Genomic DNA, 18068 nt, shown 5'->3' on the forward strand with positions numbered 1-18068 from the left:
GACCTGACTTTTCTTTCATCTCTGTCTTCAGGTGGAAAATGCCAGCCCCAACACTGCTGTTTACGCCAACGTCACCGAGCTGAAGAAAAACATCCCACAATCCCCTCCGTTAGTAGCTCTGAGTCCTGACTTGCCTCTTACCCAGGAGGGATGGCAGGTGCACACTGACAAGGACAGCGGGAAAGAGTTCTATTACCGCCCAGCCACGGGCCAAACCACTTGGGCCGACCCCCGTAGCACCCTCCCATCCACAGACATGGAGCTGCCCAAGGAAGCGTTGGCTGTCCCAGCCCTGTCCATGGCCCTTTCCCCTGCCCTGTCCCCGGCCCTTTCCCCGGCCCTGTCCCCAGCCTCATCCCAGGGTTCCAACTGGGAACAGGTGTTGGATGAGACCACAGGTCGAAACTACTTCTATAACCCCACCTCTGGGGCCACGTCCTGGGGAGCTCCGGAGCCCATCGCCCCCTCCTCTCCTGTTACTGAGCCTCCTGTGCTGAAGCTCCCAGACAGAGGACCGGTAGGGTCAAATATGCTTTATTTGACTAATATGGCCATTGTTTCAAGCTCATCAACAGATAAGGCTTCTAAAATACAGAACCGTGGAAAGTGTTGTTGGATTGTTGACTGCTAAAGCAGTCTGTCAGACACCAGCGCATTAACATCTGCTTCATGGTCTTGAGGGAGTCTTGTTTCGTTAGTTCATTAGCTAGTTATGTCTAAAGCCTGCTATGGCATACACATGCTTTTTGCTGTTTATTCTCAGTGTTACTAGCCAAGTTACTAAGAACGTTTGCCATTTGAGCAGAATCGCTAGCATGTTATGAACCATGTCATAAACTTGGCCACCATGTCATAAAATTGGCCACTCAGTTTGAGTTCCATCTTAAAAGCATTTGCGAATCTTCTGTTCCTCAGCCCCCTCTCCCAAAGGAAGACTACCTGACAGAAGACCACGAAGCTCCAGACACTTCCTCCTCGGTGTTCCCCAAAGACCTCCTGCCAATGCCGCAGGCTAAACTGGCCGTCATACCCCGGGCCATTCTAGACAGTGTCCCGGCGGGCTGGAAGCGCTCCATGGATGCAGATGGGAAGCCCGTTTTCACCAGCGAACGCACACAGGAGCAGGTAAGTGTATTGAATGGAGGTCCAGAGCTTTGAAAGGGTAGCGGTTTGAGAAACCATGCAGTGTGTGTCAAACACTGTTTTGTCCTGTGTGTGTGTATCCTGGCAGTGGCTCAAGTCTGTGGATCAAGAAGGAAAGACGTACTACTACCTGAGAGACGGCTCCAGATCCCAGTGGAACCTTCCAGCAGAGGTGAAGAGAACCAATATTGTAATTTCAAGGAATGGTTGAGTGTCTTTTTACCAGGTCTCAAAGAGCTTGACATTGTATGGGGTAACTCTGTACTGCACATAGGTGAAAAAAATATGCCCTTACCTCAGATAAGTTGGGTTTGATTAAATAGGCCAGGGCCTTTACACTGTTTGTTTCTGTTAACCCTCTCAGCTCCCAGTTGCATCCAGTCTGCCTAAGGTGAGGAATGGAGTGGACCAGGACAGTCCGCCGGTTCTGAAGAACTGGAGACACACCATCGGCCCAGCTCAGTTTGGCCCCTCCCAAGAAGACAACGTGAGTAGCTGGGGAGCCCAGAGCATGGACAGGGACGTTGAGGGAGGTTTCACACCGTTGGTGTGAACAGACGTTTATGGGCCATTAGAATCTCTTTTTGGAATCTAGACTGAATTTGGCACTACGGTATAGGAACATAGAAACTGCAGCATTGGCCATTCTGGTAGTCCCAAGCAAACAAGCCATTAGGACTAGTCCCTGACATGAGACACCTGGCCCTCACAGTTTTATGCACAATGCCCTTGTGGAAGGATGTCGTTGTGTATGTCTCAACAGGAGATGGAAACACCTGTCCTAGTTGATTTCCTCTCAGGAGGTCACTTACAAACCTAAATGGGAGAAACTACAACAAGAATGAAGGGGGCAGGGGAGAAAGCGGATAGAATTATGACTCATAAAATTTGACAGGATTTCTGCTGAAGAGGGAAGCTCTGTTTGAACAATAAGTTCCTATCGACTACTGTTGACTAACCAACCTGAACCCAATTCCCTCCCTTGCGTTTGGCAGAGGTTCTTTCCAACACATAGGAGAAATGTTTCGGACATCACCAGTGAAGCATCCAGCTCAGGCAACTCCACCGAGACACCACACCATGTAAGTACAGTAAGAACATACGACACGATAAGGTTTTGAATCCATAAGGATCTTTGTCAGGTCATTTTCTACTGGCCCTCAATAATAAATGATACGTGTTTGGACTAGTACACATAATAATTGAATTGGAAATTGCATTATTTTTCAACAATGATTTTATTGTTAATTTTATGAATTTTAATTCATTAATTTCCTGAAATGGAATTGACCCCAACCCTACTACTAACTCAATAAAATGTACTCTACTGTACAGACAGCGCACAAGCACTTCTAAATGACAAAGAGCCTGAAGACCCATTATTCCATTCATTGAAGAATTGTATTGTTTTCTCCATAAAGACTGATAGGTTGGGAGTACGGAGTAGACTGTCACATCTGAGCACAGACTCACATCATGAGCACGTAGGTTCTTACGGCCCACGTCAGGCCTGATAGATGCATAGTGTAGTTTGCCAGACAGGCATTGCATTCTGGTGGTGTGTGGGTGTTCTGATCTAACTAACATACTATGACATAGAATTGGATAGGAGAACTAATGGCGCTTGGGAAGGGGAGCTAATGGATTAGATATTGGTTACAGTACATACTACATACATGTATGCTCTTAAAAGGGCTGAATAAGAGTTTCTTATGTGGTGTTTAAGTGAAACTACTAACTTTGAATGGGTTGTTCTCTCTCTTCACTTCGTGTGTGGATAAGAAAGCTATCTGGATAACAAGCATCTGCTAAATCAGGGCTAAATCAGGGCTAAATCAGGGCTAAATCAGGGTCCTGCCCCCCCCCCCCCCCCCTGGGTGCACATTTTGGTTTTTGCCCGAGCACTACACAGCTGATTCAAATAACCAACTCATCATCAAACTTTGATTATTTGAATCAACCCTGTACTAAATGATCGTGTCATGATAGACCACCATTGACACTACCCCCTAGTGGGGCGAGGGAGCATTTGTAGTTGTTTTTGTTGGACCTTTGCAAGTGGTGGCTTGTTGGGTAGTACTTTCAGATCTGATTGACACCATATTTTATTGCATTGCCTTTCAAAGCATTGTGCTGAATGTACTTATGGTGCTGTCTTATGTAGTAGGCACAGTAATGTCAAAGTGCTGAATGTCAATGCTATAAGCAAAGTCAACCCCAAAGGATCATTTCCCATTTTATGAATCCATGCAAACATACTCACACCCAAGCATGTATAACTGTGCACTCATGCACACACACACATATACTAAGATTGACCACTCCCATGTAGACACCTGACTCACATTTCAAAGGTGTAAAGAATCTGCTACTTATACTCTTTGCTCTTTACCTGTGCTCATAGCCCAAGAATTCAGCATAACCTGGAACACTGCCAACACAAACATTTGTTGCTGCCACCTAGTGGCCTAGTATATGCATTGCAAAGTCACAGCAATACTTTATCCAGGCCTAGAATTATAGCCCACAATTACAATAATCTGTTAACATGAACAGTCCAATGTTCATATCAGCAAGTAGGCCTATGGGCAATGTCCAGTAGCATATGGCCCAATGTGGGTACTAACTGCTTAACTCATTTACCTATGTATGTCAGTGAAAACCATGAAAACCATGTGTTTGATACGATTTCATTCACTCTATTACGGACATTATAATGAGGCGTCCTCCCCTCAGCAGCCTCCACTGATGTGCGTACAGTACAATATAACTAACAACATCTTTAAACCTGATCTGAGGTCTGTGGGTTCCTGGTAATCACCATTAGTAGAAATGTTCATATACTCTCACTCTGTCATTTGTGATATTTTGTTAACATTTGTCTCTATTTTGCTCGTTTTAGACACATCTACTGGAGAAGGCAGGTATCCTGAACAAAACCAAGGTGGCCGACAATGGGAAAAGAATTAGGTAATGTCAAGTCAACCGCAAAAATTACAACACATTGTGATTTGCGCAATGGACCAATGATTCCTTATTTTCTGGTTTTCTAATAGGAAGAATTGGAGTCCGTCATGGACAGTGCTGCATGGAGGCATTCTCACGTTTCACAAAGACCCAAAATATGCACCCTCAGGAAACTCTGTAAGAACATTTTGCTACAGTAACCACTCACAACCACCAGTATAGAAAATAAGCTCATTGCATTCGTAAAGAATGACTTGCTTGCTTGTCAGGATTGGGTGTCCTACAACCTACTATTACGAACCACCAGGTCTGTTGAATGAATGTCATTGGTCCGTGATTCCTCAGAACAAGACCAATCAGATCACCCCAGAGTACACAGTGGAGCTGCGGGGAGCCACTGTGGGCTGGGCCCCCAAGGACAAGTCCAGCAAGAAGAACGTTCTGGAGGTATGGGCTCTGTTTAACGTCTGTCAGGGTTGAAGTCAGTTCTATTTCATTGAATTCAGGAACTGAATCAAAATGAATTGAATTTAACTCTTGGTATGGCTTTTTCCCTCTCCCGCTACAGTTGAAAACGCGTCATGGGTGTGAGTACCTGATCCAGTACGACACAGAGAGCATCATTTCTGACTGGCACAGGATCATACTGGACACCGTCAGACAGCTGGTGAGTATCCAGGAGGTGTCTATGTGACAAGTTCTAATTAAAGTAGGCCAAGTATAACCTCTCCTCTCTCAGGACCAAGATCACTTGTCGGAAGAGGAAGAGGAGGAACCTATGGAGAAATCTCCACTTGCTTCAGACAGAGACAAGAGGACCAGCTGTAAGTATGAGTGTCCTACAACCTACTGTTATGAACCACCAGGTCTTTCAATGCTTTTGAGGTGTAAATAGGTGTAAAATGTCAATATTTGATAACTGGGCATTAGATTAGGTAGTTAACGAAAGCTGCACCCATTATAAATTGCCCTCTCCAGCAGCCACCAAAATTACGCCAGGCATCAGTGCCGAGTCATCAGATCAGGGGCGTGTCCGCACCAAACTACGCAAGTTCCTCCAGAAGAGGCCCACACTGCAGTCAGTGAAGGAGAAGGGCTACATAAGAGGTAAGACTGGGCTTTATAGCATGTTTATATGACATAGCAGAGTAACCTTATTGTACCTTATGATACCTTTACGGCACTCAGAATGTTTTTCATCGTGGTTCTCTAGATAATGTGTTTGGTTGTCATCTGGACACGCTGTGCCATCGAGAGAACAGCACTGTGCCCAGGTTTGTGGAGAAGTGCATCAGGGCAGTGGAGATTAGAGGTAGGTATTCCTTCTTTATCCTGAGACCGTAATATCAACCTTTACCTTTACCACCTCTAAAGAGGCAACACAATTGTGCATTCCCCTTAGGTCTGGACATTGATGGGATCTACAGAGTTAGTGGGAATCTAGCTGTCATTCAGAGACTACGCCACAAAGCAGATCATGGTAAAGCAAGTTTCAAGGACTAGTAATGTATTTGTAGATGGAGCATCTTGCAGTATTATCAAATCAAATTTTTATATCAACCATATTCTCTGTCCTCATGCTACCTCCCTCCCTCCCTCCCTCCCTCCAGAGGAAAATCTGGACCTAGAGGACGGTCAGTGGGAGGAGATCCATGTGATCACAGGGGCGCTGAAGCTCTTCCTGAGGGAGCTGCCTGAACCTCTCTTCCCTTTCAGCTTCTTCGACAAGTTTATCGCTGCCATCAGTAAGTCTAGGCCAGGTCCTAATGAAACATTCTGGATGCATCTCAATAGTCAGACTCAAATTACATGATAGTAATGAACTGACATAGTCTGACCTAAATAGCATGAACGGATGTGAATAAATTGACATTTGGGATGACTCTTTCTCTGGTAGAAATCCAGGACTATCCTCAGAAGGTGTCGTACTTCCGTGACCTGGTGAGGTCCCTTCCCCTGCCCAACCACGATACCATGCACCTCCTTTTCAAACATCTCCTCAAGTGAGTGCTTGTTGTGGTAGAAACTGGAATTGTTTTGTATATATACATATATAATTCTATTGTTTTACATAAAACTATAAAAACAATATAAATAACTGAACACTTTCCACTCTCCTCATACTTCCTTTCACACCCTCTTCTCCTCATCCCCTCCTCTTCCTCTCTTCCAGAGTGATTGAGTTTGGGGAAAAGAACCGTATGTCAGTCCAGAGTGTGGCCATCGTGTTTGGCCCTACGTTACTCAGGCCCCAGACTGAGTCGGCCAACATCACCGTTTACATGGTCTTCCAGAACCAGATTGTGGAGCTCATCCTCAAAGAGTTTGAGACAGTGTTTGCCCCCAGCTGAGACATGTTCTATGGCATCCATGAGTCAAGAGGGACGGAGACAATGGGGGTTGTCAAGTCCTGGGAAAAGACTGATGGTTACATGGGTTGCTAGATTTGGTAAAGGGAGGTTTTTTTTCTGTCAGTGAACTAGCCTTTAACTGTGGTAGTTCCAAGTCTTCAACCTTCATCCCAAGTTTCAAACTCGTGCTGTCCACCCATCCATTCATCCATCTGTTTTGGTACTTCCACTCAAAAGAACATTGACAAAAAGGAAGTTGAGGGAAAAAGGGAAAATGGATGAACATGTTGACATACCAAAGTTTACCATGGATCCGATGACAATACCTGGCATTAGGCATCATGTTTAGTTTTACGAAGAAAATATATATTACATGTAGGTGTACATGTATTTGGGGGAATATTCTGATGTTGTATCCATGGTTTGGAGTGACATATCTGAGACAGATTGGTCTTTTTAGTGGATGACCTCTTAACTATATGTTAAAGTCTATGAAAAATATTAAATATTGTATACCTTCCCGAATGTTTCCTTATCAACAATACAACTATGAGATCTTCCTTATCAAACCAATTAAAATGGTTGTTGTTGCTTTCCTTTTGGTGAGCCATTCAGATTTCATACCTCGGCCTTGACTGTAAAGTTATTTGATTACTTCCTAATTTAGAAAAAGGCTGTGGATTTATCAAGGAATACTACTTGCGACTATATTGTGGTTCATTATGCATAACGTGGCTGTACGTTATGGGCAGTACATATGAAAATATATTATGATAGAGCATAACTGTACATTATGGTTGTTTTATAGTATTAATGTTATTACAGAACAAGGATAAGAACAATATATCAAGATATTTTGAACAACTTTTTTCTCTGTACATAAGAGTTTACCTTATAAATGAATGTTCTTCTAATAAAATAATGTAATTTCTGTCAATGTTTCTGTCCAAAAGGCTGTGAAGTATTTGTGGTTAATCATATCAGTAATGTTAGTTCATCAAATGTAGCTGTAGCTCTGCCCACCGGTGAAGTGGAGCAGAGCATGCTGGGCGATCTACAGCTCAGAGAATAAGATCAGTAGTCAGAGTAAGAGTAATAAGATCAGTAGTGAGAGAAATTTCCAGCCATCCTTGTCATTTCCCACCAGTTAGCTTTCATTGTGTTAGCACACACACACACACACACACACACACACACACACACACACACACACACACACACACACACTTTGATTAAATCAAGTCGCCAGACCACTAAGTGCCTTAGCCCATTCATACTACATACACTGTGTGATGCATCTTCAGCATTATTAAACCGCCTCAACTGGAATCCTACCTGTCTGTCATCTGTGCCCTTACCAGCACACGGGAACGAACACATGAAGTAAAACCTAACCTTAAGAATATACAGTCCACCAAGTCACTTACATTGTGGTCCTTTCGAGCCGGATAAAGGTGTTTACTCCGGGATCAAGATGCATTGAGTTACCGGTGAAGCCTGGACCAGGTCTGATCATCCAAGGCGCCAAGCCTCACCTTATCCAAGTTATAGTAGCACAGTATGTACATGGGCAAGAAGACGACCTTCAACCTCGCATGGCGGGAGCTGCCAAGATGACACCCCTCACTCCACCCAGTCCCTTCCTCTCCAGCCAGGCCAGATGGGACACAACTCCAGATGTGTGGGAGACCTTCAGAGAGCACAGGTCCGTCCTAAACCCTCATCTGACCCATGAGAGCTATAGGATGAGCTACTGTAAGCAGAGTAAGGAGCAACATAGAGGTCTGTCCATGGTCTGCTACAGTCACTGGGAACACAGGAAGCCACCTACAGAGAACGAGCTAGTGAGAGAGTACATCGAACAAGGGAAAGCCCAGCTGCGGCAGTCCCAGCGAGCTATGCAAGTCAGGCTCACTCAGTCACATGAGCAACAAGAAGAGATGGTACAGCTCACTGAGACTCTCCGCTCCGTGCTGCCACAGCTCACATCCCAGTCTATAGCTAGTCTGGGATGTGTTTCAGTCTGCCATCACAAAGGACCTATCAGTCAACAGTAGCCTGCAGCCAGCCGCTGTTCCAGAGTTTCCACCCGCTCCTTCTACAGAGCTGAAGTTAATCATCGAGGTGGACTCTTCAGCTGCTCTGGCTACAGAGCATCAGCCAGTAGTAGCCACCGTGGTGCTCCAGATCAACATGGTGCTACAGCCCTCTCTGGCCACAGGAGCTCTGCCTACCCGTCCTGGAGCCCAGACCAGCTATCACAGATGGGGCCCAGTCTGCCCCTTCCCTAGGGTTACTGCTGATCCCTACAAAGCTAACCCATTCTTCCCTAAAGTTCCTGTATGCAACTGACTATGGGGCCGAGCCTACCCTGTGCTCTAGTCTCCTGTCTGTTCCTGCTATAGGAGCTCAGCCTACCCCTGTCAAGTCAGACTCACTGTCTGCCAGGCATGAGGAGAAGCCTTCTCCACCCACGAGGGCCCAGCCTGCTTCTGTCATCGTAGACCCGCTTCCTCCTATCCAGGCAGCCCAGCTGGACCTGAAGGTACAACCTGGGCCTGTCTTTAGGTCACCAGCTCCTGTAACAGAGAGCCATCGTGTTGCAACCACAGGCCCACAGACCGCCGTTCATCAGCCAGCATCTCCCTGGTTGCCACCAGCCGCAGCCCAGGGATCCTCAGCCCCTGTCCCAGTATCTCTGCCACCAGCTGCAGCCAAGGGATCATCAGCCCGTCCCAGTATCTCTGGTACCAGCTGCAGCCCAGGGGCCACCACCTGGCTTTACACTAGGAGTCATCCCTGTTTCAGTTAGGGGGGCTCCACTAGAAGCCAACAACAAGCACCCACCTACTCCTGATGAGGAGCCATGTTCATCTCTAGCCACTGGTCCTCCACTTGGCCCTGGCTTCCAGACACTAGCTGCCCATGCAGTGCGGTTCCCACTTACCTCAGTACAACGAGACCAGACCAGCTCATTTGGGGATCCCCCACCTGGTCTTGAGTGGGAGCCTACCATGGCTTCCTCCACGGGGGCCGCTTCAGCCTCCAGTCCTCACCAGCAAGGTCCTCTCCGATCCTGTGGGGGAGCCTCCGCCTGCTCCTCGTTGGAGACCATCAGCAACGCTTCCTGAGAGGCCAGAGCTCAACCCTGTCTTCTGGGCCTTTCCGTCCTTTCCCCTGCAACCTCCGCTAGTCCCTGCCTGTGAGGTCCACCCTGGCTCCGTCTGGGAGCTCCAATCTGCCAGTTGTCGAGAACCATCTGCAGCTCTAGCCCAGGGTCCACAGTCACACCCTACCTGGGGAGCTCTGCTGCCTTCTCTGGAGAACAAGTCTGTCCCTGCTTTGAGACCTCAGCTCAACCCGATTATCAGCTCACATCTGGCTCCTGACCCTAAGACTCAGTTTCCCCTCATCTGGAGGTTGCTGCCTGATCAGGTTGGGGAGTCTCCGCCAGAGCCGGAGCCCTTTTACGCTGTCCACCATAGAGCTACTGCCTGCCGCTGCTCTAGGGGTCAAGCCAGCTCCTGCCAATAGAGTCCAGAGCGCTCCCTCCTTCGAGTCTCAGACTGTGTCAGCCCCAGAGACTGAGAACCCTTCCCATCATTTAAGTACTGGACTGAAGTTGATTAGCTATTGGTGGTTATACTAGCCAGGCCCTTTGCTAATGGAGTGGCTAGACACCCCTAGACATCTGGTCTCATGTCGGTTAAGTTTGGATATGATATGTAAGTAAGAGTTAAGTAAGAGTTAAGATAATCAAGTTTAAGTATTGAGCCTTTCTTAGGAGTGAATTAACATAGTGAATTCAGGGGCGGCTGTACAAAAGGCTGTGAAGTATTTGTAGTTAATCATATCAGTAATGTTAGTTCATAATATCAGAGCTGTAGCCATTCTGGGCAATCTACAGCTCAGAGAAGAAGATCAGCTCTAGAGTAGATAAGTGAGAGAAAGTTACAGCCATCCTTGTGTTTTCCCACCAATTAGATTTCATTGTGTTAGCCAAGGCCAATGTGCTTCCTTGTTAATATACAACACACACACACACTTTGGTTAAAGCAAGTTGCCAGACCGCTATGTGCCTTAGCCCATTCATACTACATACACTGTGTGGTGCTGTTTCGTGCTGGTGCATCTTCAGCATTATTAAACCACCTCAACTGTAATCCTACCTGTCTGTCATCTGTGCCCTTACCAGCACACAGGAACGGACACACAAACCTAACCTAAAGGAATATACAGTCCACCAAGTCCTCACTTGCAATTATTTATTTTACCTTGAAAATTATTGAGGATGAATTAAATTGATAACATGATAGCAATAACTAGCCTATATCACCCTGCAAATCATTACCCAAAAGTTTGGAAGTATTTGCAAAGCATTTCGCTGCACCCATAATAAAATCTGCTAAACATGTGTTTGTGACCAATAAAATCTGATTTGATTTAGATAGAAGTTTAGATAGAATAATATAATTTTAATGAACTGTGAATGGCTGGAGTAAAGTCTACTTTCCACTAATTGGTGATCTGCGCAGCGCGACTGCAATAAAAACGTGCTGGAACGCAGCCAGAATGTGTGGTCTTTGTAGGCTACTCCAAAACGATAGAGGGCGGAAATGCACCAGTTGTTGGGCTGTCCAGTACAGTCACAAACCAAAGAACGTAAAAAAAACGTACGTCACTTCTATCAGACACATAACAACACCGAAATGGCGGCTGAAGGAGTTGGAGAGATCGCTTCTAAGGAGCAACTTACAGCGGCACAGAAACAAGTTCTCAGGAAAAGACAAGATCTCGACTATTGGAAGAAAAACGCGCTAAAAATACGTAGTCGCAACCGCATAACTGGACTAGCTATCGGGGCGTTTGTCATCGGCATGTGTATCCTTCCATCTAGGGTGTCATGCATATCTCAGTCGTTACTACTGTTCCAGCTGGATGATAGCGGTTATTACTTAGGTAGTGTAAAGCGTAGCACATATAATTTGTCAAACATTTACTTGACAATACTTCCTCAATTCCTGACTTGGAAGACAACGCATGTCTTCTAAATTTCCTTGGCAAGTTGCAAGTGGGTTGTTTAAGCAATAAGGTCCGAAGAGGTGTGGTATATGGCCAATATACCACGGCTAAGGTGCCTGGACACAGCCCTTAGTCGTGGTATATTGGCCATATATCACAAACCCTTATTGCTATTATAAACTGGTTACCAACGTAATTAGAGCAGTAAAAATACATGTTCTGTCATACCTGTCTGATATACCACGGCTGTCAGCCAATCAGCATTCAGGGTTTGAACCACCCAGTTTATAATTAAATTTAGAATATGCTCTGTTATTATGTACATTTTTGTTCTCCATGAAGTAAAGCAAAAATGTGTACACTACCATCTTGTCTACTTCAAATCTTCTCATTGACGGTCCTTGCAATCCGGATTCCTTGGGATGTCACCACCCCCCATTGAAGTTAATGTAAAGGGTAGGGACATCCTAAGGACCCAAGTTAGCACTAACACTCATTGATCGAGACAGGTGAGTGTCAGAGAGGAAGAGGTGAAGCAAGATGGATAACTGGGCCCAAATCTGTCTTCTCCAGAAGGTGGTGTTTTCCTTTTTTTCTGCTGACTACCTGAGGAGTTTTTGTATGGAGGTCAATGTGTGTTGAATTTGGTTAACAAAACGTGTAGTGGCTTATTTGCTACATCTGGCTCATTGAATAAAGGTTTTGTAAAGCATAGGTTGGTACGAGTGTACTGATATAAGGAGGACATGACATCCCGGCAACTTAGATTAAAAACACTATATCGGAGTTGTACCTGTTGTTCACTTGCATATGCCCTCTTATTGGCTAAAATGGGCCCACCTGATTTGCCGCCTCCTGCCTGCCTTTAATTTTTTTAAGACATTTATTTTAATTGTTAGAGCGGCCACTGAGCATCTGGTCAATATGTTGCAGGGGCGCAACTTTCACTTGGGAAGGGGGGGCACATACTGAAATTGCATTTTTGCCCCCCCCAGTTTTATCATTGAAATGTGATACAGAACAAAGCAATGGTGTGCTTTAGGACCACGCGGACGCCTTCGTGGGGTCAGGTAGGCTGTTTGGAGTGTGTATCTCCAAACAGCCTACCTGACCGCACGATAATATAATAATTGTCCCCCCCACTTCTAAAACCAAAGTTGCGACCCTGATATAGGGCCTTTGGGGTGGACACCCTGCTCTCTCAATCAATGAGAGAAGATTTGAAATAGACAAGATGACAGCATACACATTGCTGGATTACTTATTGGAGCAAAACATTTTTTTTAATAAATTCTAACAAACCACCTGCCTCTAGCCATTGACGTTTAGAAGACATGCACTGTCTTCCAAGTCAGGAATTGAGGAAGTATCGGAAAGTAGGTTGGTAGAAAAATGGGCTTCCTTGTGGGCTTTAATGGGCTTTAAATAAATAAAAATCATTGGTAGTACAGGTGCACCTGATTTTAAAGTTAGGATCATAACATTTAGAAGCACCAGAATGTTTTTTTCTATTGTACCTATATTAATTTCTAGCTACTTTTGAGCCCTATAAACTATAAAGACATTTGTTTGTTATAAAAAGCTAAAATGTTGATACAAAAACCTGTCATTGAAATTAGTCATTTGTGGAATATTAGGTTTCTACATTGTGTGAAAGCACTACCTATTGAGGTACATTTAGTGGTGGAAAAAGTACCCAAATGTCATACTTGAGTAAAAGTAAAGAAAATGACTCAAGTGAAAGTCACCCAGTAAAATATACTTGTGTAAAAGTCTAAAAGTATTGAGTTTTAAATATACTTAAGTATGAAAAGTAAATGTAATTGCTAAAATATACTTAAGTATCAAAAGTATAAATCATTTCAGATTCCTTATATTGTTTTTTAAATTTACGGATAGTCAGAGGCACACTCCTACACTTAGACATCATTTACAAATTAAGCATTTGCGTTTAGTGAGTCCGCTCGATCAGAGGCGAATAAGCATTCAAAATGTAAGTACTTTTGAGTGTCATGGAAAATGTATGGAGTAAAAAGTACAAGTTGTCAAAAATATAAATAGTAAAGTACAGATACCAACAAAAAAAACTTAAGCAGTACTTTAAAGTATTTTTACTTAAGTACTTTACACCACTGGGTACATTACATTGAAAATTGTACACTGTCTCTAATAGCGAACTGGTTTATGAATGTATAGTCAATTCATGACATTCGCAATCCATTACATTTTTCTCAGTAGTAATGGTGCAGTCATGACAGTAACGAATCTACACCCACTTTTATTTCTAGGGCACTTATACAACGGTACAGCGAAGCTTAATCATTACAACAATTATTGTCTGTGTGATTATTTTTCTAGGTGCACGGTGCTCCCAAAATAAAATGGCAGGTCGCACAACAAAATATTTAGGAGCATATGCAACCAAAATGGTTGCACTTTATAGCCCTGGTCGAAAATGATCTGGTCTATGCTTTACATGATCTAAGTAACACCTTTCAGCCATTTGTAACAGTGGCAATGGTCTGACTAGGCAATATTTTTCAGATCTAATAACTAGCTAGCTGCTAACGTTAGCATGTCATGGTCACCAAATAGGTTCCTAGCTAGTTTGTGTGTGGTGTGTGTGTCTTATCATTTCTCACTGCTCTAAAAGGATCCACAGCACTCAATATGGTGCTGTAATGAAAACCACAACTCTCAGAAATATACTGAAATGCTCTTTGAGAGGAAAAAGGCAAAGGTTACTCCTGCCTGTTTTGTGGCCTTAACCATTTCTTGTCTTCAGTCAGCTACACTATCCTCTCAGTGAAGCAGGAGAGGATCATGGAGGACATTGATAACGAGGCCAAGATAAATTACATCAGAGGCCCCAGGACCGGGACCAACTCTTAAGGATGTTCCCAGCTCCCTCACCTGCACAGGAACAGTGGAAGCTGAGCTCACACTGGACTGGACTGTCAATCTGCCATATGCAACTGTGGCTAAAAGATACACACTTGTTTTTGAAAGGTGGAGGCTCCCATCAATTTCTGTTATTTCAATATGCATTGTAGAGATAGATGTAACCATGCTCTAGACCTGGATACCCTGCAAACTGGTTTCTGAATATAATATAACTTGTTATATAATAAGAGGTTGTTTAAGAATATTACATTGTTTGTGTATTGTGCAACTAATTGGCCTCGTAATATAGGAGAAAGCTTACGTGTTGGGCTATTCCGTGATATTTGGATGTTGTTATAGAATGAAATGAAACGTAAAGCTGCAATCAGATGATTCGTGTGTAATAAATTGTTTACTTACTTGACGGTGTATCCGTTTTGAGTTTTCAAAGTCAATGCGTGATGATTTTGGACATCAACCTACAGGGAAAGAAAACTCAAAACAGTGCATGATGTTGAATAGTCATTTATTAGCAATATTTACAAATATGATTTAGGAAACAATCACGCTTGGAAGGTAAAACAAAAAATGTTAAAGGCACAGAATCTGCATGGCAGTATGTTTTCTAGAAACATGATTGACAACAAAATAGATTTCATTGTATATTTACTGTTGATGTCTTGATTTAGAAGAACACAATCTGAGTAATATATTTCATGTGTTCTACTGCAATCGTTCCCCATGTGCATACTTTAAGGCAAATAGCTCAGAATTCTTCACAGCTTCAGTTCTTTGTCATGAATCAAATAATTACCAACACTAAATGCATAGGCACACATACCGATTTAAAATATATAACTATAATCTTTACCCCGCTATTATTTATAGGGATGCAATTGTTCAATAGCAATAGTGAACGACCCCTATGGAAAGTGCATTGTATCAATCCATAGATTAAGAAGATAAAATACGTTTTTAAAGCATAGGCGTCCACTCTATGCTTAAAAAATGAAGGCTGATAAGTGACACCCAGTATCTTTACTACTAGGCCATAGAGAGTGAGTAACAAATGAACAAAGTGTAGTATATTATAAGACCTGGAGTGTTTGTATACTGAACAAAAATATAAATGTAACATGCAACAGTTTCAAAGATTTTACTGGTTTACAGTTCATATAAGGAAATCAGTCAATTCAAATAAATTCATTAGATCCTAATCTATGGATTTCATATGACAGGGAATACAGATATGCATCGGTTGGTCACAGATACCTTAACAAAAAATGGGTCTCACAGGGGGCCTCACGATCTCGTCACGGTATTTCTGTGCATTCAAATTGCCATCGATAAAATGCAATTGTGTTCGTTGTCCATAGCTTATGCCTGCCCATACCATAACCCAACCGTCACCATGGGACACTCTGTTCACAATGTTGTAATCAGCAAACCACTCACCCCACAACGCCATACACGTGGTAGGTGGTTGTGAGGCTGGTTGGATGTACTGCCACAATCTCTAAAACGAAGTTGGAGTCGGTTTATGGCAGAGAAATGAACGTTCAATTCTCTGGCAACAGGTCTGGTGGACATTCTTGCAGTCAGCATGCTAATTGCACATGCCTTCAAAACTTGAGACATCTGTAGCATTGTGTTGTGTGACAAAACTGCACATTTTAGAGTGACCTTTTATTGATCCCAGCACAAGGTGCACCTGTGTAATGACCATGCTGTTTAATCAGCTTCTTGATATGCCACACCTGTCAGGAGGATTGATTATCTTGGCAAAGGAGAAATGCTCACTCACCGGGATGTAAACAAATTTAATTTTAGAGAAGCAGGCTTTTGTGCATATGGAACATTTCTGGGATCTTTTACTTCAGCTCATGAAACCAACACTTTACATGTTGCGTTTATATTTTTGTTCAGTGTACGTTCAATAAAGTGACATTTAGTTTTTCATGCACCGTGTGTGATTTGTGTTGCTTCATGAACATTTGTTCACACCAAACACAGTTCTGATGTTTTGCTGATACTTGCAGGCAGCTTGGATTGACTCTTATTTAGGTGTATTTGTTTTAGTTCACCCGGCACACCAACTAAGCGGAGCTGCAAAATGGAAAACTGCTGACCTGACTTGCCGGTCAATACATTAGATGCATATTTGTTCATCCCATTCCTTACGCAATATTGCAAACCTTTCTAATACCAACTTGAAACAATATTACAAACCCTACAAATGCACTGTTTTGAAGGCAATGATTACATCTCATCCTGCTAAAGCTATCTTATCTCCTGATTCATAACATCTGGACAGTAAAACACTGTCTAGCTAGGGCTGGATTTGATCCATATCGCCGAAGTATCGCAAATGTTTTTTGAGCAGACATATGCAGCGTTTACCGTGAATGCAGTCTCCGCGACCGCAGGAACATTGCCTTTAGTTGTCAATTTCAACATTAAGGGGATTAAGGGGAGTTCCTGCTTGCAGCAGTTGGATGACGAGGTGCAGGAGAGAGCAGGGCTTCTGGGACGTGTGTTTTCCAGGACTAGCACAGGCAGTAACCGCATAAGAGCACACGCAGAAACACACACACAATTAGCCTTCCTATGCTCACTTTGACCTGATGCTACACACAGCTATATAAGCTTAGCATCCTTAAGATCGGGAGGGGGACTTCCTTGGCTTGGTGTCACAATACTAACTCATGGTATTGCACATGGACCAGATGGCAGATAGGATGCTTTGGTGCTCTGACAATGGGATCCTTATCCATCGTCGTTAGGAGTGTTTAGTGAGGCTCATCATGTGGATGACCATGGCCTTTTTCTCATTTGGGAAAAAGTCTGTCCTCCAACCTCTCCTTTGTCCTCTCTCCTCCGTGACTCAGAAACTGATAAGTGGTCGAGGCGAACAGAAGTGTTCTTCCTCCTTGTTAGCTATCTTTCATAGATGATAGTCATGTGTGTCCTACCGGAGTCCTTCATGAAAGAATTTATAAATCTGCCACACCCCCTTTGAATCAGCTTTTGTTTTGTTGATGGAGAAAAGCATGCACATATTTACAAACAATATGCTAGTTATAGTTGTATCTATAAAATGTATTGAACAACTAACTTCATTTGTTTTTATCACTCAACAAATTTATTTTGGGATCCATCCCTGTAAACGTCATTTGCCTGAGTGGAGAAAAAGTCTAATTTCTTACAAGCCCATTTTCGTCCTCGTTCACTCTCTTTGCTACCTCTCCTCAATTACCTTTTTCAAAAGGAGGCGAGAGAGGACAGAGGAAAGAGGACGCAGGAGTTGAGCAAATCCAATTGAGAAAAGGCCCATGTCTTCTGGCCATCCGGTTTCCCCATCCCAAGGCTCAGGCTGGGAGCTATCTGTTCAGCACTGGGCTGGGCAACTTATTGGTCATCATTGGGCTCCCTCTCTTCCTGGTTGGTGGTTGGGAGGGGAGGCGGCTGGCCACAGTATCACCTGCCCCAACCCCCAATCCTCCGGATCACACAGGGAGACGCGTCTCACTAGTAGTAGAGAGGTTAGAGGTCAGAGGGCGTAGTGTGTTCACCAAGTAACCAAGCAGGTTAACAAAGAAAAATTAAGGTGACTACGTTAACATATTATTTTCATCACTGCACAGGTTTTTAGAAGGATTACACCTGTCAAAATGTTCTATGTTATTATTCAGACTGACAAGG

General features: G+C 43.7%; 3 protein-coding genes across 7 annotated transcripts in view; 2 read left to right on the forward strand and 1 right to left on the reverse strand.

The window, feature by feature from the left end:
• Positions 1-7398, forward strand: part of LOC139565150 (rho GTPase-activating protein 27-like) — a 29406-nt gene extending 22008 nt beyond the window's left edge. For 2 of the 4 annotated variants that reach the window (XM_071385264.1, XM_071385265.1), the window contains exons 3-19: positions 32-517; positions 916-1125; positions 1232-1315; positions 1508-1630; positions 2139-2225; positions 2565-2627; positions 4046-4113; positions 4200-4287; positions 4456-4557; positions 4679-4777; positions 4850-4934; positions 5089-5217; positions 5324-5422; positions 5513-5590; positions 5721-5855; positions 6008-6113; positions 6284-7398. In XM_071385264.1, coding sequence (XP_071241365.1) covers positions 32-517; positions 916-1125; positions 1232-1315; positions 1508-1630; positions 2139-2225; positions 2565-2627; positions 4046-4113; positions 4200-4287; positions 4456-4557; positions 4679-4777; positions 4850-4934; positions 5089-5217; positions 5324-5422; positions 5513-5590; positions 5721-5855; positions 6008-6113; positions 6284-6461 — 2220 coding nt within the window. In that variant the 3' untranslated portion in view covers positions 6462-7398. The remainder of the gene's footprint in view (positions 1-31; positions 518-915; positions 1126-1231; positions 1316-1507; positions 1631-2138; positions 2226-2564; positions 2628-4045; positions 4114-4199; positions 4288-4455; positions 4558-4678; positions 4778-4849; positions 4935-5088; positions 5218-5323; positions 5423-5512; positions 5591-5720; positions 5856-6007; positions 6114-6283) is intronic. The other 2 variants (XM_071385266.1, XM_071385267.1) reach the window with 2 other exon arrangements.
• Positions 7399-11096: 3698 nt separating this feature from the next.
• Positions 11097-16329, forward strand: LOC139565171 (cytochrome c oxidase assembly factor 3 homolog, mitochondrial-like). Its single transcript, XM_071385318.1, has 2 exons — positions 11097-11342; positions 14269-16329. The coding sequence occupies exons 1-2, from the start codon at positions 11171-11173 to the stop codon at positions 14373-14375; spliced, it is 279 nt and encodes a 92-aa protein (XP_071241419.1). The 5' UTR covers positions 11097-11170; the 3' UTR covers positions 14376-16329.
• The window catches only part of wnk4b (WNK lysine deficient protein kinase 4b), a 73194-nt gene continuing 70001 nt past the window's right edge, over positions 14876-18068 (reverse strand). For both annotated transcript variants that reach the window (XM_071385262.1, XM_071385263.1), the window contains one exon: positions 14876-17894. In XM_071385262.1, coding sequence (XP_071241363.1) covers positions 17892-17894 — 3 coding nt within the window. In that variant the 3' untranslated portion in view covers positions 14876-17891. The remainder of the gene's footprint in view (positions 17895-18068) is intronic.

Source organism: Salvelinus alpinus, chromosome 36 (genome assembly GCF_045679555.1).
Source record: "Salvelinus alpinus chromosome 36, SLU_Salpinus.1, whole genome shotgun sequence".
NCBI classification, from domain to species: Eukaryota; Metazoa; Chordata; class Actinopteri; order Salmoniformes; family Salmonidae; genus Salvelinus; species Salvelinus alpinus.

Bases quoted from the DNA above. Each gene is read 5' to 3' on its own strand.
- LOC139565171 (XM_071385318.1), top strand. From the start codon at position 11,171: ATGGCGGCTGAAGGAGTTGGAGAGATCGCTTCTAAGGAGCAACTTACA. The intron at 11,343-14,268 runs GTATCCTTCCAT...TCTTGTCTTCAG, and splicing joins GGCGTTTGTCATCGGCATGT to TCAGCTACACTATCCTCTCA.